The sequence below is a fragment of the Alligator mississippiensis genome, chromosome 12 (genome assembly GCF_030867095.1).
Source record: "Alligator mississippiensis isolate rAllMis1 chromosome 12, rAllMis1, whole genome shotgun sequence".
Classification (NCBI taxonomy): Eukaryota; Metazoa; Chordata; order Crocodylia; family Alligatoridae; genus Alligator; species Alligator mississippiensis.
The window spans coordinates 12051594-12076788 of NC_081835.1; the positions used below are offsets into that span (position 1 = coordinate 12051594).

General features: G+C 42.4%; 1 protein-coding gene and 1 long non-coding RNA gene across 2 annotated transcripts; both read left to right on the plus strand.

Annotated features, from left to right (window-relative positions):
- Window positions 1–309: 309 nt before the first annotated feature.
- On the plus strand, window positions 310–25195 carry ARL8B (ADP ribosylation factor like GTPase 8B). The gene is made up of 7 exons (XM_059715835.1): window positions 310–522; window positions 16335–16415; window positions 17249–17322; window positions 17745–17838; window positions 19235–19302; window positions 19611–19681; window positions 23098–25195. Exons 1-7 carry the CDS (start codon window positions 400–402, stop codon window positions 23145–23147), a joined length of 561 nt encoding a protein of 186 aa, XP_059571818.1. The 5' UTR covers window positions 310–399; the 3' UTR covers window positions 23148–25195.
- Window positions 1093–3871, plus strand: LOC132244509 (uncharacterized). Its single transcript, XR_009456029.1, has 2 exons — window positions 1093–1817; window positions 2905–3871. It is a non-coding gene; the product is annotated as an uncharacterized LOC132244509 (long non-coding RNA).

Sequence of the window (25195 nt, forward strand, 5' to 3'; positions counted from 1 at the left end):
CGCGGAGGGTTCAGGAATACTGCCTTCTCGGACACAGATAGGTGGGATTTCCCCTTCCAGGTTAAGAAGCCTTTTCAGAGACATTGAAAAAAAATAATTTATTTTTAGTGGTGTAATTCTTGTTTGTGTAACAGCCCGCGCCAAGCGGCCGTGCCCGCCTGGGTGCCAGCAGCACTGGGGCGCAGGGGTTCCCGGGCGGGGCCGGCGGAGCGCGCGGGTCCTCCCCGGCAGGGGGCGCTGCGGGCGGGCGGCGGGGACGGGCCGGGGCCGCTCTTGCCGGCGGGCGGCGCCGTCATATGACCGCGCGGCCGGCGCAGCGCAGCGCAGCGCAGCACACAGCGGTGCAGCGCAGAGTCGGGGCTCGGCCGGGCCGCAGCGCGGGGCCCGTCTGCCGCCATCATGCTGGCGCTGCTGTCGCGGCTGCTGGACTGGTTCCGCTCGCTCTTCTGGAAGGAGGAGATGGAGCTGACGCTGGTGGGGCTGCAGTACTCGGGCAAGACCACCTTCGTCAACGTCATCGCGGTGAGCGCGGCCCCCTCCCCCCCCGCGCCCCAAGCCGCGCCGGGAGCCGGGAGCTTTGTTCCGCCGGGTCTGCGACCTCCCGGGGTGCAGGATGCTTTCTTGGGGCGGGGGCTGCCCTCTCCCCCCGGGGTGGTGTCCTTCTGCGGGGGCTTGCCCCCGAGAAACACGTGCGTGTGCACACTTGAACGGCCCACGGAGACTGCCGTGTGTGTGTGTGTGTGTGTGTGTGTGTGTGTGTGTGTGTGTGTGTGTGTGTGTGTGTGTGTGTGTGTGATGAACACTAAAGCACTGAAAGCCACACAGTTTAGGAACCAAAGGACGCACAATCCCAGTGAAGAAGTGTCTGCGGGCAGCTATCCCTTGACCTGGGGAAGCTGAAGTGCGTCTGTGTGACCTGCGGGGCCGAGACAACTGTTGAGCCGTTGTAGCCTCGATGCATGTGGGAGCTTGTGTGTTTGCAGGGTAGTGGTTTATGAAGGAGTTCAGCTGTGCTCAGATGGGAGTTCATCTTTCTATTTAAGTGTTTTGTCTCTAAACAAAGTCACCGTTTGAGTCATTGGTAAGCAGAGTTTTTACTAGTTTTCATTTTAGAGTTTTGGTTTGTTTATATAAAATATATATATATATTTTTTTTTGGTAAGTGAAGAACTTGGCTTTGTAATGAAATATTGCTCATAACTGACTCCTGTTCTGACAGTTGCATTGCCTAATCAAGAAGGACTGCTCTGGCCGGGCATCATGTGATGTGTAATGAAGCTAGTCTTGTTGAGTAACACTTCCTCTGTGTTTGTTAAGCTAAGCAGATGTGTGAGAAGAACCTGTTAAGGAAAGCTTATAGTGAAGCACCTCTTCAGGTTTGCTTCCCACAAGTGGAATTGCTTAAATGAGTGAAGGTAACGTACGCCAAATCTGTGCTCTCCTGAGACCGAGCATGCTATATCTGCAGGTGGTTAGGAACTGGCACTGAAAAGGGTTGTCCTCTGTATATTCTTGATAGGAAGAAGAGTTCAGCCTACCAGGGTTTGTCCTCCCTGCCATGGTTATTAGTCTGGGTCTGCCCCTTTCTCTCTCCCCTCTTCAATAGTACACCATAACAGCAAAGGTTCTGTAGTTGCAGTGAACATGAGAAGCCAGGGTTGGTTGTAATAAGGAGAATGAGACCAAAATATTCAATTTTATCTTCAGGGAAGGTGAAGGAGTATGCAACTACATCAAGTGGCAGAAATAATACTTTTTTGAAAAATAACTTCTCCACAGGACAGAATCTAGCCTGCTTCCTAGCTGATGATTTCTTGGTAAGATAATTAAACCTTTCCCCCTTCATGTAGGAGTAGGAGGGGATAACTACTATTAAATGTGCTAATAAAACTGTTCCTAGGTGGCTTTTGTTAAACTGGTATGCAACATGTCTGTGGCAGAGCTACTCATGCCTAATGTTGCACAGTAGTGGCTTAAAAGCCATCTAAAATAATATTTTGGATGCTTTGCCTTTATTTGACCTGATGTTCAGTTTGTCCACGAGCACCAAACACGAGTCAACTGTAGGTTGAATGGAGGTAGTGGTTGCCTTGTTTGAATAGACCTGAGCAATTCTGATGCTAGGAATAAGTATCTGGGTAAAATATACAAAAAACCTTATGCGATTCCTTTTTGTAAGTATGCAACCCATGCCCTGCATTTATGTTAAAAGGTTTGTTTGGTTTTCAGGGACATGCTTTGTGCTCTCTAAGACCAGATAGGAGCCAGAGCCTTGACAGTTCTTTGCAGTGTGTGCAGGGCATAAAGTCCTTATTTAACTCGAGCTTCTTGCATTAATCTGATTCCTGTAACTACATGTATTGAACTTTAATCAGGTAAAATGATCAGTGCAAGTTGTTCATGGGCTTCTGATCTGACTGCTAATCGCACTCAAAATGGAAAGCGCACCAAGCATGAGACGTGTCCTAAACTGATCAGAGCTGTTTTTGCCCGATATTGATTTTTCTTTTTTCTCCTTTCCCCCAGTGTAAACTGGCACTTGACCTCTTTGTAACTGGACATAACTACAGACTTTTAAGTGCTCAGGTTTTTTTAGATACTATTTAACTCTTAATCAGCTGGCATGTGAGGCAGAAAAAAACCCAAATAGAGCTTCTGCTTTGCTGTGAATGTTCCAGGCTAGTCACTGTCTCTTTGATTAGGTACTGAATGTAATGAAAATTTTCCGTGAGTAAATTAGTCCGCACAGGAACACTGTTGTGGGCCATAGTTTCCACATCATGGAGTAGTTTGGCTTCCAGCCTCCAGATGCAGCTTCACTAAATCTGGCTTCTTAAGACTTCCAGTATTTCCTGTTGGCTAGTAATTGAAACATCGCTTACAATGTCTTTATCTCTTCTACAGTGCCTTTAATATCTCTAGCTGACTACATCTCTGCTGCTTCTGAACAGGCTGTCCTAAAGCTGCAAGTCGTATTCCCCTCTTGAATTGGATACAACAGCCATACTCCTTTTAGTCATGGACTCTTTCAAGTGAAAGAACAGATTCGTGTTGCACAAAGCCTGAAATCTAGAACCATCCTGTGTAAATATAGGTTTTCATTGAACCTCTACTCTGAAAACATTCTTCATGGATCATACTGTACTGATAATTTTGGAAAATGGGTGTAGGGGAGGAAGAATCCTGTTTGTCCCTTACTTGATGCTAACAGTTTGGATCAGATATCAAGCACATGCTAAGTGTTATGCTCCTCACTTGACAGTAACTAACTCTTAATGAAAGCATGTATTAGCTGTTAGGATTCTGTTGTCCTTTCAACATACCTTTTTTCCTAAGCTGAGCTCTTAGGGTGCCTGTAGAAGTGCCCAGAAGCTGCTCTAACAGACTGTAATTAATAGAGTCTGCTGGAGGATGCTAATTAACACACTTCAGCCAGCCTCTGCATCTCATGCATCAGCATCCCCTGCTTCAAAATCAGCATCCCTGTGGTGGGGGTGCTTTAACTAAAGCTTGTTCAAAGCTTTTACACATGCCCCCCAGAGCATGTTTAAAAATGCCCTTGGATACTGAGGTGGTTACAAATTGGGGTCTCTTATCTAGGCTGTTTTTTTTTTTTTTGGTTTTTTTTTTTTTGGCTGTCAGCATTTAAAACAAACCAACCGATACCAGCTTTATGCCTGATGCTACTGTGTTTTGGCTGTAAACTTTAAGGAGAAGTTTTTAAACTAAAAGAAAATACAAAAAATGGAGTCAACAGTTCTTATAAAATGTAAAGTGTTAGTTGATTTCTGAAATTAAAGAATAGGGCATTGGTGTCTGGGCATGTCTGAAGTAGCTGAATAAAATCTGGATTTATTTGAGGTTCTCCTCAGCCTTTGGTTATCGTGGGTGTCCTTGGTATCCAAGACTAGATTTTGTCTAGTTCATGGAAAGATTAGCTGGCCAAGTGCATCAAAGAAGGGCATTTTAGAAGGGAGGTGCCCAAGTTGTCTGTCAACTAATGTTTGTATACTTACTCCTCAAAGAACATTGAGAAAAATACCCATTAAGCTAGTGCAACTCTCATGTTGTTGGTAGATCAAGATGCGTCTGGGGGGAAAACGGCGCATGCACCTCTAGTTCCTTTTCAAGGGTACTGTATATGCTTCCCAGAATCATGGCTTTGCAGCAGCCCTGCTCAGAGCATGTGAAAATATTCTGTTAGATTTCTGATACGTGTAAAATAATTTTCATACAGGCCCTTTATATACATGAGTATAATTGGTGTTGGTTTTGTATACTAGTACACATCTTTAAAGGGGCTTTTCTGCCTGGTCTAGATGAAATGTTTTGGGTTAGGCCACTATTACGTTGCTTGAGGCAAATCATTGACTACTCTGCCAATAGTTGGTGAGGGAGGAGGTGGAAGTAGACATAACATCCACTGGTAATTTTACCTCCCCCTCCTTTCACCCCCCCCCCCCTTTTTTTTGGCTGGCTGGCTTTAAAGAATAACTTTGCCCTGGATTGGGCAAAATTACTATGGGCTAGAGATTTGTTTACTGTTTTGACTTTGGTATAAATCCTCCAGGTCCTGTACCAGATGGGACTTCTAACTTCTGAATTGCTTTAAGCCAGCACAGTAGGCAATGAAACAGGGAAGCCACTGGGCTAAGCTAGTGTTTACCAGTAATGGGGCATGTCTACATGAGATGCTTAATGCCCATTGGACTAATTCTACGCATTAGTATGCGTGGCAAACTGCTAATGCATGGTAGATTAGTCCAGTGGGCATTAAACATCAAAAAAGCATTAAATTGTGCTAGTACTCAGTAGTACCAATTTATGGAGCACTAAGTTAATACCTGTTAATACATGTACTAAACTTCATGCACCATAGTTATGGCAGATTAATGAATGCACCCCCTGACTAGTCTGAAAAATGGTAAAACTATTGCCCCAGCTGAGGTAGATAGGAGCAATGAGTACATCAAAAGGAAGCTCGAATGGTACTCGTCTCAAAATGGCATTGAAAGGGCTTTATGTAAATCTAATAGTTCCGACTTCTTCTAAAATTATTTATTGCAGAATAGTTCAGTTTTAGGCTCTGTCACTGGAGGCAGCAGGCTTCTCTTTGTAAAGTGTGAGGAAACTATAAGAAATCGTAGGTGTCTGGGGAAAACAGTAATAGCTTTGATTTTTTTAGGAGAATGCCATTCAAGCACTAGACAGGGTGGACCCACAAGCATGTTGCATAAAATCTGTTTAAATTTTATTAAATCATCCCACTTTTTTGAGTCATACCACCTTTATATCCATCTAGAAGATAACATGAGCCAGTTTGGCTGAATAGTATTGAGAATCTTGCTTGGGCAGTAACAAACAGTTGATGGAGCAATTTTTCCTATAAACACTAATGAATGATTCATAAGTAGCTCTGTGAAACAAGTGTTTGTCTGCCTTGTGCTTTAAGGAGCTGATCTACAGCTGTGTAGACGTTATTGAACCCAAGATCTTATCTGTGTGCCCTGTTCCTCCTTTAAACAGTATAAATCACTGGATTAAAAGCTACTCCATCTTTACTACCATGTGTACTGGAACTCCTAGGGTAGAAGAACATACTTTCTTGTTTTCAACGGCCAGTGAAACTGCTTTCATAGGCAATTGATAGATTGGCAAAGGATTGTCAAATGGCTTATCTTGGCATTGATCTCCCCCTAATTGCTGCCTTTCTGGATCTGAACAGTGCAGTAATTTGTCAATTCAAACCAAGCTGTGCGCCTAGCCTAAAAGCAAGCACATGCCTAACCAAAAACTTGAAACAGTGGTCGTGTGCAACAATGAACAGCTGATACCTGTTAGGCATCCAGGACTATGTTTACATGTATTTCAGCTGCTACTGCAAATGTAATGACCTGTGGAAGCTCACGGTGAAAATGTCACCACTGCCACTGGAGTTCTGATTGGATAAAAGTCAAGTATTTTTGCTCTTATAATTGCAGACAAATGCTGCTGTACTTGTCCAAGTTGGAAACAGCTGCATCTTGTACACTTCCCTAACTGCTGACTCCCACAAAGACAATGGAAACACATTGTTGAGACACGGAGGGAGCAGGAATTCTAGTGCTTACTAACTCCAAGATGACATACTTCAGTCTTGCATTAAACTCTACAGCCATTTGTACCCCAACACAACTGTGAACATTTTGCAACCCATAGCATGCTTGCATTTTTGGCTGCAAGTCTAGCCGGCAGAAAGGTAGGCAGATGCATGTGACCCAAAACTGGAGAAGATGGAAAAAAGTGTGGAAACCAAGTTGCTTTCCACAGCTTCCATAGTACAACTGGACAAGAGCGTAGGTTGAGGTGTAACTTGTGTTGTAAATACAGGTTAAAAAAGTGTTTGTCAGAGGATCTCATAACTTATGAACATTAAGCTGGCATACATATGCCTTAACAGTTCTTTCTTGAATAGCATGAGGGATCTATGAGATGAGAAGATTACAAATTCCTATAAATATTGTTGGTAATGTCATCACTACAGTATTCAACTACCAATACTTAGATTGGGTTGTTTTTTAGTTTTGTCTGCTGTTTAAGGCATAATAGCTCCCTCTCACTGCAAAGCATGACTGTGTATGCTAATGCTTGCCATGAAGAGACAATATGCAGAAAGGCTTGTATTCATGCTCTTTGTAAATACTACCAATACATTTGTATCCCTCCTTTGGGGATCCAAAGGCTTCTTCCCAGAGTTCATTTTACTGTTAGCAAAGTATGCATTTTTCAAGTAGCTTGCTTAAACAAGATACCTAGCTTGGAAGTCCAGGCTTACAAACCTTGCTTTATGTATGCTTGCTTGCTTTTTTTTTTTTTTCTCCTCCCCTTTCCTTGTGTAGGTTTTCTTGGTTGTTTTTTCCTTATGTTTTCTTGGATAGAAAGGCACATATCATTTTGGCCAATAGGGAAGTCTAGCCAGAATTTGAAAGAGTTTCTTTCAGTGACTTGTTAAGTACAAGCTTAGCTTAGCAGTAGGGGTTTTTAACCCTTGTGTTTATTTGGAGAAAGCCGGTGGCCTTCTCAGTCTGACCAAATGAGGCTGATCATTCAGGAAGCCTGAACAAAGTAAAAGATGAATGCTACACTGGATAAATACGAGTACTGAAAAGCAATTCTGCTTCTAGTTCTGGCAGCAGACTGCTTTCTGTCATGGGTGACATAGCACTTACCAAGCTGAGCTCTATTTTGCAAGAGTCAAACTCCTGCCTTGAGTTGTGAATCATAAGCTGGGTGTGGGACACACCTGTAGTACCTTGCTCATTTAGGAAGCAGATGTCACAACTAAAACTGGTTCATCATACTGGAACAGTGATGTCTTCAGAATTAAATCATTGCATCTCAGACCACAGAAGCAGCATCAGAGTGGGAGGCTTGATTCACCCCATCCAAGAAGGGGTGGATAAAGGGTTCTTATGCAGCATAGATGCCTTAAGTTGGACTTGGATGGAATTTAGGACTACAGTTCTGGGTTTTACCCACTAGTAATTCCTGTTGGAAAATTAATTTGGCATTCTAGGGCTCTGGTAGGTATGGTCCCAGAAACTACTAGTTGGCCTCTGTGCAAGGTGCACTGGTGGCTGTCACTTAAGCCTCACTTTCAGCAGCTGCATTAAAAAGGTTTCAAGGCCTTGGTGGTTATTCTGAAAAATCCTCGCCTGTGGGCACCCCTCCATCTCCTGAGGAGCCACCCAAAACCAGCAAGCAAGTAGCTGTGCTCTATTTTGTTCAGGGGCATCTTGCACTGTGTGTCACATGGAGAATCTAGAATCCGGTTTATAGGGTTTCTTACCTGGTCTGTGGGCCAGGTGGCCCATAGCTAGTTGCTGAGGATGACCAGTCTCTCTTTGGAATGGGACCTTGGAGGCTATTGTCTTAATTCACAAGAAACAAAACATAAATACTCCCACTCTCTTCCCCCCCCCCCCATGCTAAAAAGTGGTGTTGAAGGTGGAGAAATGAGTGGGGAAAATGAGTGGTGCTGAACACTTCTAGTTTGCATAAAGCCTTGGGCAGGCTATGAAATGCTTCCTGGATTCCTGCACTGCTTTGTGTAGCAGTTCTTGTTGGACAAGACCTGAGCATAAGGCTGCTGAGCTGAATCAGTACAGGATCTATCCATCTTGTTGAGTTAAATGTGGGTGCTTAGTACCTCTGAGAACTAGGACTTGCATGACTTTTTTTTATCCAGGACCATATGTTGGAGACCTGGATTTGAGCCTAAATTTTGAATTGTGGCCTCTTGGCAGGGTTTTGTTTACTCCTAACAGAGTCTTAGGTTTTAAGTCATGCTGTAATGACCCAAGAGCCTGATCTTCAGCAAGGGTTTAAGTCTTGATCGCCTGCTGTGTGTGCAGACACGTGAATGAACAGGGTACAGAGTTGGCTCACCGTATTAAACACAGAAGTCTTCTAAGGTGCAGCCCTGTATTCTGCTTTACTTGAAATATTTAAGGTCTAAATACAGACTTTCCAAGGCTACTAGTGTATATTGTAGAAAACCTAGTGTTACAGCTTGTAACAGTGCAACCTGGATTCCATCTGCAGTGTAAACATGAGTTACTTTTCTCCAGTGTGTGGCTTGAGATTTTTTTTTAATTATTTTTTTTGCTCCATTTGCTCTTTATATTGCTGTCTAGGATGCACATCATCCATGCAAGTAAACTGGATAGACCGCAGCATATGTAATGCTGGGTGCTTCGCATAAGTGTAGATGAAGCATTAGGAAAACTTTTGGGCCTGCTTGGCAATCCAGCATTCATTTAGCTGGTTTCTATAGTAACACTCCTAAGTATGTCTAGACTGAATTGTTCCTTGGGGCTTCACAGTACCTCTGGAATAATTGTCAATATGGAGAGCTGCTCGGGATTAGCCTTTGCACTCAATCTGCATCGTACCTTACTCAGGCCATCAGTTGGGTGTGGGAAGTAGGTGGCCTGTTTGGAGGTTAGTTAGTTAGGTAGCTCTGTAGTGCTGCTTAAATGATCTGACTCTACATAAATGCTTATCAGGGAACTTAAATATTTCTCCCTTATTTATTATGAGTTTTGGGGGCCAATTCTAAATTTCCTAAAATGTGCACAGGTGACTTCATAATGGGAGGGTGCAGGAACTGGACTCTGCCAGTTGGGCTTGAGGGGCTTGAGTGTCCTTTTTTTTTTTTCTCTAAACTTGAAATTTTGAAGGTCTGTGCATGCAGTATATTGTTCTAAGCCTCATCCTAACTGCCTGTCAGGTGAGGCTGAATCCATCTCTTACACATGCTCTATCTCTTTCCCTCCCATTAAAAAAGGTATGGGGGAGGTGAGACACTTCTGCTGTAGCCTTCATAAAAGCATTTGCATGCTTTGAAGAATATAACTGAACAAATCAGAATAACCAGGTTTTGACTGCTAATTGAGTCTTGGGGCATGAGAGCTATTAAAATGGTGCAGGAATGAACCTAAGCTTATGAGAGACCTTGTCTGCTACAGAGAACATGGCTAAATGGGTTCCTTTGCCTCTGACCTGCAACTAGTTTCTGAAAACATCCTGTCAAGTGGCTCACTGGAACTCCTTCCACGGCAAGGTTATCTTCACATTTCCTAATTCTTCTGAAGTGTGGTAAGATATGGAGACTTAGTGCTTAAAGATCTGACGGGATGAAACTGTATGCACGGATATAAATCCTCATTTTCTCAGACTTGGCTCTACCAAACAAGGTAGAAAGCACTCTGGGTTTAGTGTGTGGTTTTTTTTTGTTTTGTTTTGGTTTGTATTTTTTTTTTGTGGGCATAGAGTGAAAACTCCAGAAGTGGCTTAAATGTTATTGCTCTAAAAAAACTCAGTAGCTGAATGTTTTGTTTTTTTTTTTTTAATCCTAATTTTCCCTATGCTCTCCAAAGTATGGGAAGGTGGAGGAGAGTATCCAAGCATTAAATTGGAAGGAAAACTTTCTTTTATGCAAAGGTTTCAGCAACTTGCCTTCCAGAACCATAGTGTGTGGATCTCCAGAAGTGTTGGTAACTACTGTCTGCATAAATGAGGTCATATAATGATGTGCACAATTGCTAGAATGTAAAGCTGATGTACTGGGGGAAATCGGGTGCTGCCTAAAGAAGCCATGATCACACTGCATGCATGTCCATACTTCCAGCTTGAATACTACTGTAAGTACACCATGGGAGGCAGATATGAGCTTATAAATGCGCTGCACCTGTACTCTATAGAAACAAACTAACTTGTAATTTAAGGTCACTGCTTTCTTTATCTAGCACTGTAGTAAAGATGCAGGAGGACTTGTTCAGTAGCTGAGTCAGTACAGTGTCAGACACCTTGGCTTGGTAAAGAGTTGGCTTCTGCTTTGTAGAAGTTTGAAATTTGAAGCAGTGCTATCCTTTAAAATTTTCTTTCTTTAGTTTCCCTAGTATCTGAGCCTGTTGTCTGGCTGACCAGCCAGGTAGTCAGCAACACTGAGTTCTGGTCCTTGTGTTATGTATGGTAGGGGTGGCTTGAGTTAGTGGAAGAAAGGCATGAAAATACTTGGTATTTTCGCTTTTCAAGTTATGACAGCTAAGGAACAAAGCAGGATATTGGCTCTGGCCAAGCTGGAATCTTTTTTTTTTTTGTTTTGTTTTTTTAAGCAGTGTCCTGGATTTGCTTTGTGACCTTGGCTGCGATAACTGATCCTTTACTGTAAAATGGGAATAATGGGGGCTATGGATGAAACTGACAAGTGATTTATGAGTCATAAGAAAACATTCTTCATAAGAAGGAAAGGAAGTCCCTTAACTCTTCAGGGTGGTATGTCATTTTCCTGAACTAGACATGTGAAGCTTCCCTTAGGGTGGATTTGATTTAAATCAAATCAATTTTAAATCGCTGGTCAGGAAGCCTTGATTTAATCATTGTTTTCTACAAAAAGTGCGTTCTTGTTGTTTGATAGCCTTTATTCATTTAACTTCTTGAAACTTTGCATTTGTAGAGGGAGGTAGGGGCTTGACTGCGTACACAGACTTGCAGAGAGATGAGGGCTGATGGGTAGGTAATCAAGTCTGTTCATCTCTCATCTCCATACACTGCTGTTAACAAGGATGTTATCTCTGGAGATGCAAATTCTCAGAGAGCTGAAACTAAGCATCACAGAGCTGCTTAATGGGATCTTCCAGACTGAGCACTGGGTCCCATTGGGTAGAGTGGTTTTTTTTAAACTTTACTAATCTACAGAAGAGCCTCTGGGAACCCCATAAGTTTGGGCCCCTAATATAGTCCATGGCCTGTTGTGACCTATTTATTAAGCTTTTTTTTTTTTTTCTAAGAAGGTTAAATGAATATATTCATGTCATAGTATATATAGGTTTTTTTTTACATTTAAAATATATGTTTTGATTTTTTTAAATAAAAAAAAAAAGGATTTTAAATTGGGGAAAAAAATCCAATTTTTTTTTTAAACTACATTTTTAAAATCATTTTTATCCAGTCTAGCTTTCCTTGTTTTTTCCTATCCTTTTTGGAATGCAACACACTTATGGGTCTTGTTTGCAGGATTCAGGGAGGCATTTCTAGAGCCAGGGAAGCAGACTTTTATTAGATGATAGCTTAAAGGTTACCAATAGAGCAGCTTTCAAAGCTTGTAGTCCTACAAACCAAGCTGAGTTTTTTTTTGTTTGTTTGTTTGTTTTTTCTTCCAGTAAAAAGGCTTGTTTAAAGGGGGAAGCATTTTGGTAAAAAGCAGAAACTTTTCTGAAGGTCCTGTTGAAGTTGGAATCCTACGATGGCCTGGAGCAACCTTCTGGAATGCCTCGGCGCATTCGGTAACAGAAAGGTGTATTCATGGGAACTTGTAATGGCTGCAGCAGGTATTGTACTGCACCTAGCAGAATGGTGAATAAGCTTGATAATAGTTCTGCTGCTACGTAAGTGAGTTTACACAAACCAGACAAAAAAAAGGGTTCAAGAAAATATTCAAGTCATATCTTTGTTGCTAGAAGTATATGGAAACTGCCTTGTGGCTAGCAGAATAGCTGTCTTTGAAATGGTACTGTTGCCTTATACTGGATAATCTAATTAATCAATTGTAGCTCGAGTATCTGAGCACGAGCTTCTAGGTAGCCTTTTGGAGTAGGTGGTAGTTTTAATGTGAACTGTCTTTGAGGAGTATTATCAGGCTATGGATGTTGCACCTTGCAGCTGCAAGGAATGAAATAGTCACTTTAACAGCAAAGTCAGTTTTACTTGGTTATTAAAACCTAAATCTCTTCTATGGAATTAACTAACTTTCCTCTATTCTGCGTTGTAGAAAGATTGGGCAGTTTGAAGATGAAGTCTATCTATATAACCCTAATGGTCAAACAGTGCACTACAGATTACCCTAAAACTTGGGTTGGGGCAGAAGAGTGGCTGGCTTGTTTTTTTTTTTTTAAATTGGACATGGTTCATAGTTGCTTCAGAAATAGAGGTAGCCTACGAGGCAAAATCATGAAATGCTGAAACTTGGGTCAGTGGAGAGTCATCTTCATACTGTAGCTTGTAATGAGTCTTAAGTTCTGCTGTCAACATGCCTCTGATATTTACTCTAGATTTTGGTTAGATCAGAGATGAAATGGTGAGTGCCATACAGTGTTCCCAAAATAGTTTATTTGGAGATAAGTTCTCCACTGGCTGGGAATTGCTTGTCACTGGTTTATGCCAACAGATTTTTAGGAGTGCAGCAGTTACTATCCCAAACTGCCTAAAGTCTGAAGGCACGTACAGATGATACTTATCAACATAGGGTCCAGCTTGCTGGTTGAAACCAGCTGGTTCAGTGAACGTCTGAAAGCATCTTGGAAAGTCACGATTATTCTGTCCTAATAGTGCCTCAAATGCTTAAGTAACACATAGCAAGCCAAAGGCTTGGAGCAGTTGTGAGAAACTCTGTTGGAGTCTAGGGAGGGTAGAGGATGAAGTAAGCTGCATGGGTGTCGGGTGGAGTTGTACCTTCAGATTTAGTTGGAAGGATATGCGTAGGAAATGGCTAAGGCTCTTGACCTTGGAGGAAATATATTGGGATTCTCTTCTCCAGCAAGGATGGGATGGGTGGGCTGCAAATCGGATTTTAGAGTTCGAATATCGGCTTCACCAAATTTGGACCAAACTGTGATTGCCCATTTAGCATAGCTGTCACTACTGCTGGAGTATACAAGCTTTGGCATTTATACACGTACGTTTTCATCCCACGACACTGGAGATCCAGCGGGTCAGTGCAGACTTGATTAATTGAGTCTGTTCCACATGTTAGCTGATGCACACTGTGCTGTTTTGCATGCAGTTGTATAAGTGGCAAAATGCGCGTCTGTGCAGAAAATGGTGGCGGTGTTTTTTGAACTGAAACACCTCCACTGTTTTAGTTCAGGAGCGCACCGCTGCCACTTCCTTAGCACTGATGCACGTTTTGCCACTTACACAGTTGTATGTGCTGCAGCGCCGGGCACTTTTTTAAAAGAGCAGCCAAGAGCAAATGTGTACAAATGCCCTTTGATTCCACTGAGGTCAATTTAAACTAGAAGCATCAATAGTTAGTTAGATGTAGGGATATGAGAGGCTGCATCTGAGCTATAGATACAAACTGCCTGTAGACTTGAGTAGACCTCATATTTTTGGTGTAGTTTTAAAGATTTATTATGGAATTTTACTGGAGCCTTTCAACCATATTCAACAAACATGCAGCAACCTATATGGCCACAAAATGCTCCTAAATATATTTGCGTTCTGGAGTCACTTGATGCTGAATAAGCAGGTGGGACTGGCTTGCTTCCTTTGGAGTTTGAAAGGAGGAGTGGTCACTTATACATCAGTTAGTTGGGACAAAAGGGGTAATATGCGTTATGGCAGACTTCCAAAAGAGTCGAATGGAAACAAAGGCTTGATAAGGATTTGGCTCTGAAATTTACCCAAGGTAAATGGGAGCATAGTTGTACCTTTCAGATGTGAATGAGAAGCTTTATTTACAGGTAGAAGGTAAGGCACTCTGTTTAAGCTGAAGAATAACATGCTATATTGGTGGCAGTCACTAGCAAGCAGTATAGTTTTTTGTGCTTCTCTGAAAGGCAGACCTAGTAGTTTCAAATAGCTATCTTGCTAAATAGGATACTGATGCACAATTATCTTGTACAGCAAGTTTCTGTTGTCAGAACAGGCTCTTATGATGCATTTGGCTGGTGGAATATTAGCGCAATAAGACTAACCAGAGTGTGGTTTAGGACATTCTTTAGGCTTATTTCCTGAGGATAAATCATGAGGAGCATATGAAGGGGTTTGAATGAACAGGGCATGTCTTTCACTTCAAAGGCTTTAGAGTTAAATGAATCTTTGCTAGAGATGCTTGATCTTTGGAAGCAGGGAAGAATACTTCTTGGGAGAAGTCTTATCTGGACAAAGGGACACCAGTTATTTCTCCTTTAGCCCTTAACATGGAAGACTTGGGGGGGAGAGGGCTAGAAGTGGTGGGGTGGGGTTCATCCATTATCTTGTTTAGAAAAGGGTGGGGAGAAGATGGTGCTAACAAGTAGAAAACTTTCATTCTTGTAGGGATGATAAGCACTGGAGGTTTCTCTGGTGTTAATAATGTGGCCTTGAATGACTTGAAACTAGTAAAGTTAGTGCTTTGTTTGGCAGTCACTGGAGAAGCCTTTCTAATGTGTTTGACTTTATGAAGGGCTGAACAACCACTTGATGAAAACAAGGTTTCTGAGCCATTTGGAATGGCTCATGGGCTTTTGATGTTTGCTTCAGCCATAATGAGGACTTGAAAATCCTGTCCTTTTTTGGGAGCAGCTTAGATTGGATAATGAAAGGAGGACGCCTCACTCAGATCTGAGACGTGAAGAAAGTTAAGATGTCTAAAGTTGCCCTGGAAAAAGGCCGCTACTGATGAACAATTGGTGAAAGAGAAGGAAATCTCTGCCTAGAAAAGTAGAAACGCATTGACTTTTCAGGTAGATAACTTCCCTAAAATAGAACTACTTAAAAAAAAAAAAAATGGGGCCAGGCTCCACAGCAGACCTTTACATCTCTAACTTGGTGGCTACATACAAGTATAAGCAGACATCTAGCTACTTTAATGGGTCCAGGAACGGCATCTTGCTTCTTGGCAGAGGCAACCAGGGAAAATTGGGTAGTTTGAAATAACGGGATGCCTTCTTATCTGGAGGCAAGTTCTAAGAATCCCTTGTCCTGGCCTGGTTCTACGGGACAAGTGACTTGTATTCCGACACTACAAACGACACTTGCTGGTAGAGGCCTGAGTTTAGGAAGCTGTCCTCTGTAGGTAACTTCTAGCTAAGTTGAGGGCAGTGGGGGAAATCTGTACATGTTACTCACAGGTTATCTTGAAGTAATATTGGAACCTATAGGTATTGATCAATTTGGCATTTTTATAATAGTTACTTGCCTCTCACTACTCACCAGGCTTTAAAGGAACAGTAGGAAATTTCTATACACCTTGCTAAAAGAGGCAATGGTGTGTTAAGACGCACAATTTGCAAGTCCCTGTCTGATCCCTGATATAACACTTGGCAAACCGTGAAGCTTTTAGATGTGTATGCACACACATACACCCTCGCCTAATCTCTGCATCTCAAAACGCACCCTAATCCTGCTTTTCTGAACACGCTTGGAATTGTGCAATTTCCCCTCCCTGCCATGAGGCTAAAGGCTGTGCAGGTTCTTCCAGTTACTGTTCTGTAACCTAAAGGAGCTGAAAGATACCTGCTTCCTCCCCCCACATCACCTTTCTTTTTCAAACTGGAGTTGAGAGCCTTTTTACTTATTGCCCAACGGCATCTCTTGCACAGCTGAAGAAATGTCTTGAAGTGATGAACCTAGCTCCCAGGTTGGTGCAGTGAGTTCCCATACAGCACAACTAGAAGCCCCAGGTCCATTACAAGAAATACTGGCATGTCTTTCATATAGCTAAGCCACTCAGTTATTCTGTCTAGCCAGGCACTACTTCCATATGCTTTAACAATGCATGGATACTTGCCAACGAGACACTACTTGTATTCAGTGGATGAGGCACTTTTGAACAGATCTGAAGAAGCAGCATAAAATCATGGCTAGAAGTGGAAGATGAGACTTGTATTTATGCATGTACCCCAGTACTTGGTGCACTTAAAATCGTGTCTTCTGAGGACAAATAGTAAGCTTTTTCCTACTTGTACATTGTAAAAATCAATGTTGAAGATTATCTACTTTAAACATTTTGTCTATCTTTGTGGCTAGATCTAATGTCTGCTTCTCTCCTTTTCTTTTTTTTTTTTTTTTTTTTTTTTAATCTCTAGTCAGGCCAGTTCAGTGAAGATATGATCCCTACGGTGGGCTTCAACATGAGGAAGGTTACCAAGGGTAATGTCACAATAAAGGTATGCTAAAAGTCTTTCTACACTCTTCAAAACAGCTTGTAAAAGAGTAATCCAGTTTAGTCAGTCAGAGCCCTGTAAATTGAGTCTTCAGAAAACCAGGTTGATCTTTTACTTGAGCTTTTTCTTTGATCTTGCATTTGGTTGCATCACTTCACTCTCCCTCCCTTGCTGCCTACCACCTACTGATTCCTCTGTGGCTCTGCTGTCTGAGCTGCAAATGCTGTAGAGAAATTACAAATGCATTTCTTTTCTAACTCATTCAGGTGCCTGGGGATGGCAATGAAATGCATGCTCTTCTCCCCTTCAATTTTTTTGGGCCCCTCTGTATGAAAATGTGTACAGCTAGTTAAAAAAGAAAAAGCAGGCTTGTCCTAATTTAGCATGTAAAACATTAATTTAGTTAGCATAATTGCCATTCCAGCCTGCAGTGGAACAGTGTTGTAAAATGTCATACATACCAGCCTTAATGTCAGCCTGCATTGTTCAGGAGACTCTTAACTAATATTGTTACCTTGGAAGCAGATATTCTTGCACATAATTTAATACTTGAACTGGCCTGCCTATTTCCTGTTCTACCATGGGTTTGCAAGCCTGTCCTGTTAACTTTAAGTTAAGAGGAGGTTTATGAAGAGGTGACCGTCACTAGAAATAGCTTCTTCCACGCAGTAGAAATAGCTTTAGTTTTAAAAAATTGGTAACATAGGATGAGTAGAAAATGACAAGATACTATCTACTGCCTCAGTGTGCCTGTTTTAATACCCATGAGATGTAATGTGTTAAACTTATTTCTCTGACTAAATAGCTTGTTTAAACTTTTTTTTTTTTCTCTTAAGATCTGGGATATAGGAGGGCAGCCACGGTTCCGAAGCATGTGGGAGAGATATTGCAGAGGAGTCAATGCTATTGTGTGAGTGGAGACTTCCCTAGGCTGCTTGATCTTTGTTTGTAAACTGCCAAGCAAGCTGAGAAACTTAGCTGGGTAAACTCTATCTTAAAACATGGTAGCAGCTAACTCAACTTCAGTCTCTACTTCTCATCAGGGGAGTAGAGAAAATTGAGACCTTGTTGCTGCATGTTCCTTTCTGGCAGATAGAGATCTTCTGCCTGACCCTAGGTGTATAGTTGAGACAAAAATGTAGCTGAGTCTACAACTCTTAAATACTGGGACTGCTTACTGAGAAGAATGTGTACGCTTTCTACTACACCTTTTTTTAACAAAATAGTCTGAGACTATAAAATGATCATGTTTAATGGTACCTTGCAGAGTATAGCCTGTAGGCCTGTCTGAGTCACTGAAAGATTACTTTTTAAAAAAAATTGTTTTTAAAGGTACATGGTAGATGCTGCAGATCGTGAAAAGATAGAAGCCTCTCGAAATGAGCTGCATAATCTTCTAGACAAACCACAATTACAAGGAATCCCTGTAAGTAATGCATAGTTCTGCTTTGAGGGTGAATGTTCCACATCACATGCACTTGGGTGAAGGCCTAGTAGATTCCAGTCAGATTTGGTTAACTGGACAGCTTAATATGAGGTTTGAAATGATATGATGCAGATAGTAATGACTTCCCCAATGCATTTTTCTGACGCATCTCTTCTGCTTCAGGCTAGACTTCTCTCCTATTTTTTCATTCTTATTTAGTGGCTAATGCAAGCAAGCCCCTCAGGACTAGTGGGGGAGTTGGGATCGTGTGCACATGAAGTGCCTTGCGCAATAGGTCTCTGCTTTGACTCGGGCTTCTAGATGGTCCTGCCACACGAAACGAAGTTGGTATGCTAATTGTAATGCAAAACCTCATGGGAAAGATAGGTAGCTGTCAGATCTTTGGTTACTGGGTTTACTCTGGGACCAAATAGGCAACCAATTAAAAGGCTCCCTTCTCTGATCAAACTGAAAGGTAAGGCAAACAGACATCCCAGAGTGTGGGTTTGAAAAGCAAAGTGAAGTAAGACTGGATGATTGTCCTAATAGCAGCTTCTGGAGGCTTGGGCAAATGTCTTGGAGGAGCTTCTGGGGGAAATGCTTCTGACTTCTTCTCAGTCTTGGCTTGGCTTTGGGGATTAAGTGTTTTGGAGGCTTTACTGCCATAATTCCAGTGAGTGGGAGACGGTGTGAATGTTTTAGCCCAGGCATGTCAAAGATGCAGGCAGGATCTGGCCCCCAGAGCCTTACGATCTGGCCTATGGATCTTAGTCCGTGAATCTCTGGCTGACCCTGTGCTGCGGGCAGCACTTATGCTGGCCTGGCCCTGTGCACTGGTTCTAGGGCTTGTCTCGGTCAGGCCCACAAACTGTTTATGCATACTGGAGCCACCATGCAGGTTCAGTCTAGTGTACATGCCCCATGCTGGCCCTGCATGTAGTGTGAGCCCTGCATTGGGACCAGCACATGCATGGCACGTGAGGTTGGACTGAGGATGCATACTGTGTGCAGTGCCCTGCCCACTGGCTACAATGCTGATCTGGATTGGGCCCACAGCCTGGCCCCACACACCAGAGCCAGCCCATGGGGCTGTATGCAGCCTATGCCTCATGCTGGTTCCACAAACAAGCCCTAGACTGTCATTAGCTGCACATGGGGCTGATGCAGGTGCTTGCACCAGACTGGCCCTCTTTTGTGTCTCTGCATGGGTCCAGTCCAGCCTGCAGACTGGTTGTGTGCCCTTTATCTGGTCTGTGGGGACTGAGTTTGACATGCATGCCTTAGCCCTGCCTCAGTAACATCTATGCAGTGCCTTGCAAGTGACAGGTGGGTCTGTTTTGTAGTACAGTATGCATCTTGCTTGTTGACTCCATCACCTATTTATTACTGTTTCCAGGTTTTAGTACTTGGAAACAAGAGGGACCTTCCAAATGCCTTGGATGAAAAACAGCTAATTGAAAAGATGTAAGTATTAGAAAATGTGATTAAGAGCGACTTACCCAGAAGCTTGTTCACAAAATTAAATTTCTTTTTCTTAAGCCATAAAAATAACCTGTAAATTTCAGCTTGTTGCTATGGTGTCTTCCTAGTTGCAGCTTGTAATATGAAAAGCAATAGAGAAACAAATAAGCTTGCACAGAGATCAAGCAGTAATGTCTTGGAAATTGTTAGCCTCCATTAGCATAAGTGCCTAATGTAGAATAGAATAGGAAAGTACATTTTATACTAATAATGAAATGTTCCTACACATTCTTTCTCTCAATTTTTTTCAGGAATCTGGCTGCAATTCAAGATAGAGAAATTTGCTGCTATTCAATTTCTTGCAAAGAAAAGGATAATATAGGTAACTATTAACCCAGAAATGCCAATCATTATGGGGATCTGTCAAAGACTGGATCAGGAAAAGACTTCTTAAATTAGTAGCAGACACTCTAACCTCTTAGTGGTGTTTGGAAAATAGGTAATGGGTTTCAGAATCATGGTTAAGTATGCACATTATAAAAGCAGTAATATAACTCTTATGCTAGGTGATGGTTTTTACTGGTGAGCAGTTCTGAAAAATACTGACTTCCAGTTAAATAAACTAGCTGAGCTAATGGAATCAGCATTATGACCTGCCAAGTAAGGGGTTGCTACACAGAATAGCTTCTGCAAATCAAGGCAGTTCTATTTTCTTCCAAGCCACCCAACAAGCTCCTGCTGTCCTATTCTCAAACTGCTGTTTTGGGCACCTCTGTAGATCCCACAGTCTGCTGCTTGCAGTATAGAAATGTTTTGTTGTTTTTGTTTTTTTTTTTCCCCCCCCGCCCCCGTACAGCAAGTTTTAGGTGCTGCTTCTGCATAGTGGGCAACAGAGAAATCCCTCTGCTTACAGTAAGGGTGGGCAAAATAAAGGCCATGGGCAGGAAACGGGCACCCACCAATTAATTATCTGGCCCCTGCTGCACTCTACCTGGGGCAGAGTATGCTGTGCTCCCAACCTCCCCTACCAGCAGGCACAGCTTCTGAGCAGGGCTTCTGCTACTACCACTGCCTAGGAAGCTGCTGGGCCTCCCCAGCCTCCAGCAACTCCTGTCCCTGCTGTAGCACTCCAGACAGCAGTTAGGGAGGGGGGAAGTTGCAGCATTGAAGGGAGCAGGGTAGGCTCTGCCTGCAGCTCACTCTGGTCCTGCTTGTGGTGGGCAGGGGAGTGTGTGGATGGAGGGAGGAGGGGGGAATGTGAAGGAGCTCAGCTGCTTACAAAGCCCTGGTGGGCAGGCAGGGACAGACTAGAGGGGAGAGCAGCAGCAGGAGCCAGCATATGCTTGGTGCAGCCCCATTGGGCAGGTGTGTGAGAGGAAAGCAGCAGGAGCCAGCACAGGTTTGGCTGCACTCCTGCTGGACAGGTGTGGAGCAGACTAAGAGCTAGTGATATGAGGCTAGGCCCTGTCCTGTCCTGTGTCCCTCCCTACCCCTGTATAGACTTCTGTTGCTGTTGGCTGCAGCAGCTGTTTTCCTGCCCTTTTGTAGCATGCTGGGAGCCAGGTAGGCAGTGCTGATTCCCTTTCCCTTTTCCCCTGCCCACCATACCCACAGACATGCCCCACACCTCAACCGCACACATCCAGCAGTTCTGCATCCCCCCCCCCAAGAGTAATTCTTGGGCAAGCGGAGAGACTCCCAGTGGCCAAGGTTAGGGTGCAGGATGTCTGGTCACAAGATGATGACCAGGGGGCAGGGCACCTGTCAATGGGGGGGAAGCCCTTCATGTCTCGTTAGGCAGCCATCTAGCTGAAATAATTGCCAGCCCTGGTTTGCAACATTAGGCCATCTGGGGCACTAAGACTTGTGAATCAGGTTCTTACAGATTCTGGCTTACCCCACAGTGCATTAGTACCCACAAAATATCAATTGATTGCATATTGCAATGCAGTATTTCTACATCACATATCAGTAAGTGACCCCTGTCCTGCAGAAGCTGACCCTGGTAACAGTATTTTTGTCTAAGAATATTCTAGCCAGCACCTGCATATGAAAGATCAGTTTAGAAAGCAAACTATCCAGGTCTTCAGGCTTCCTCCAACTTTACAAAGATGAAAATACTAGAATACATGGGAACTTGTTCTGCTTGCATTTTGAAATGGTATTTGTTTGCACTGATGAGTTAGATCTGTGTTTTTATTCTATGCTAGACATTGGAGGCTGTTTGCAGTCTGCTCTCCAAGGAACAGAAGGCTTCATGTTCCACCCACTTGGAGTTTATTAGGCAGCCAGTTAGTTGAGGAATAAGGCCGTTTATGACTTCACGTGACAAGTGCTGTGACTAGGGACAGACTGTTGCATTGTCAGCATGTGGGAAGCTATGTTGCCTGGTGGCAATTACTATGACATCTCGCTTCACCATCTGGGTAGGACCTGACCAGAACATAGTGACCAAATGAGCAACTTGGTTTCATATTATAAAGGTACCAAAACAACCAATTTAATCCATGTGAATAACTCTTTTTGATCTTCAGGTTTCTAAGATCAGCCCTTCCAAACTTGGATTCATATAACCTACCTAAAGGGTGTTGTAGCGGGGAAAATGTGGGCTGCTTTGCTTCTCTGGCTGTTAATGCATGTATATTGTAGTAAAGTTGTACTCCTCATTGAGCTGTACAGTTAACTCAGGATGGTGACAACAGACCCTCTTAAGGGTTTCACTAGGCTCACTGCTTTCTAGGGCTCTGAATGGCAGTCCATGTGAGCATAAAGCGGTGCTTGAATCATGAGATTTGAAGGGTGCCCACCAAAGGTGTTTGTGGCTGAACTTGGAGTGGAAAGGAGACTCCTCTGACTCCCAGGCTCATGTTCTTGCTTCTGGCAGACACAGGCCTCAGAATAGGTTAGAGACCTCCTAGTTTTGCAATACTTTAGTGAGAGAGCTTCAGAAGAGGAAAGAAACTTGTTAGCCAGTTTTTGTACTGGTAAACTTGGCTTATTTTGGAAATCCTAGGATCTTGAGGTCCTCAAAGCTCTGGTCTGTACTCTGCTAATCCTTCTACAGGGTTTCCACAGTTTGTTGTGGCTTGATGAGAACACAGCTGACCAGGCTATAGAAAAAACCCTACTCTGACTAGTTTCTTTTCCTAAAGATTTGGCACAGAAGAATAATGATCAAGAATACCTGCCTGAAATGGACACTTGCCATGTCTTGTTTCTTTTACCCACTTGTGCTAGCCCTCTCCAGGCCAAATGGTATTCTCTGTAGCAGCTCCTAGTTAATATTTCTTCCGAGTCTTTTTCTTTTCAAAGAAGCAACTGTGAAAATAAGTAGATTGTGGAACTTGGTCAGGTTTTTTTAACCAGATGCATCCAGCTTGCTTTGGCTGGAATGCTTTGGGCAACTGACTTGTATAAAATATCGTGGGGATCCAGTTTCCTTTCCCAAATAGCATTTTTTCCCCTTCTGCTTATGTGCAGTCTCCCCTCAGACTGGACTGTTGTAATATGAAGGGACTAGTGTGTACTGCTTGTATCTAGTTCTCAGACTATGGGCAAACCAGAACTGTTAAACTGTACTTCCTTTCCTTTAAGAAGCTGCTGCCTTCCCTCAATATCCTTTCCTTCTGGATGGAGCAGCATCCAGCCCTTAACTGTTCTTAGTCTCAGAAAATGAACTCTTTTACCGTGTTCTAGAAAATAATGGCAAGGAAAGTGAATTTTTAGTACAGATTCTGTTTTTATAATGTGGAAATAAAAGACGTTCACCAGTCTCGCTCTCTCTCTCGCTCTCTCTAGATATCACGCTTCAGTGGCTTATTCAGCATTCAAAATCTCGAAGAAGTTGAAGTCTTCCTGGAGTCTCCTGTACCAGTTGGCCATAATCTCAATTGTCCACTCCCTCCATGATGAAATACTACCCAATAGTCCTGTATCAAGAAATTGCCTTTTTCACAGTTCATTTCCCATGTGCACTGCTGAAGACTTGTATTTTTATTCTGTCACAGAATGAACTAGAGTTGTCATGATAAAGTCAGCACAAAGGTTTGTTTTACAGCCATCTAAACAGTGGGGGCAGGGGTGGGGAGCCTTTTTAAAATTATCTCTACCATATTTGAATCGAAGAAATAGTACATTTCTGTTCTGGTTTTTCATGGCCAGGCTTTTATATTTGATTTTTCAGCAAATGTTAATAGAATGTTTTATTTCTAGTGTTTAGTGGCTTGAGGATGCTGACACTGCACAGCATTGAGATTCTAATGCCACACGTGGTAGTTGGAGAACCTTAAGGCGTGACTTTATGTGGGATATTAACTTATTGTTATCTCACAAATGCATGTGGTGTGTGTGTATATATAGTAAGCCTGAGAAATGGAAACTGTCTGCAAAGGGGTGGGGGGGAAGCACAAGGCACTAGATCAGCATCACTAGTCTTCTACAGCTGTGAGATGATCCAGTCATTTTAAACACCACTTTTTTTCTAATAAGTTAGAAAACCCAAATAGTTAAACAGTTTGTATCAAGATCATTATTTGTATCTATTTTTCATTTTGTTTTAAAACTTGCATAGGGAATGGGAAATGCATTTGCTTTGTCAAAAGATGTCAATGTTTATGTATTCCAGCAGACTAAACAAATTTGCTAGGAATGTAAGACTGCTCAAATGCACGTTGTTTTTTTCTTTCTTTTTTTTTTTTTTTCTTGTCTCCGGATGCTTTAAGTTTTTTATCTCTGTCTGAAACACCAGAATGTGAAGTCTGAGCTGCTGCATGACACTCAAATTACAGGGGGTTTGGGTCTTTCTTTTAATCAAGTCTATACTGTCGACTTTCAGCACAATATCTGTGTAACTGTCTAGTGTGCGTCTTTCTCATGGAATAGCTGGGCACAGTTTCATCTGGTGCTGGGAAACAACTCTAGGCCTGCCTGATTTTTCTCAATGTAATCATGTGCAAAGTCTGCAGGCGGCAAGATGAAATGTTTTACTGTGTCTTGAAGCACAAGAGAGCCAATGAATTGATCCTTTTTCTTGATTTAGCTTCTGTCGTATAAAGAAATAAGTATAAACTAAAGATTGTAATGTTTTTGTAGCTTTACTTTCTCGGTGACTTCAATATATTTAAAGGGACAGATTTGTTAAGACTGGTTTGTTCATACAACAATGTCAATGTAGTCCAGTGTAGTATATACAAATATATGGTACACCTGCTTGTTTCTTCACTGTAACTTTAAAGCAGCACCTAAATGTAGATTTAGGCAATGTATTTTTTCAGAGACTTTAGTTGAAAACACTTGAGTCTGCTCTGCGTGTGTGTACAAGACAGACCAGTTTTTAATTTAGACTGTCATGGCCTTACTGTTCTGTACAAACTACTGCACTGTTGCACAGACATTACATGTTGCCTCCACTTACAAACTAGGCTTGCATTTTAACCTTTTTTGTCCACTTTTAGTCCTGAGGCATGATTTCAATTAATCCCATACTCTTGTTGGTGCTGTAGAGAAGGGTATATTAACTTGCTGCTGTAGTGACTAGTTTGCCATGAACTACTACAGTTACTTTTATTTAGCAACTTTGCTTGTGCCTAAAATAAGGAAACTGAATTAGAATGTGTGAGTCTACATGGGGACCAGGTCACTGAGTTAACTGGCTAATAGCTGAACTTGATGTGTTTGGTGTGTATCTACTTCACTGCTTTTAGCATTTATGGCATCCAAACACTACCAACTGTTAACCTTCACATTAACCTCTGCATGTGAACAACTTATACAATTATTGAACTTTGTAAATAAGTGAATTTTTTTTTATTTAGGTGGATGCATATTGTTGGTTTATTGCTCTTCAGCTTTATTCAATAAACTTAACATTTTGAGGGTTGTATTGACATTTAACTGA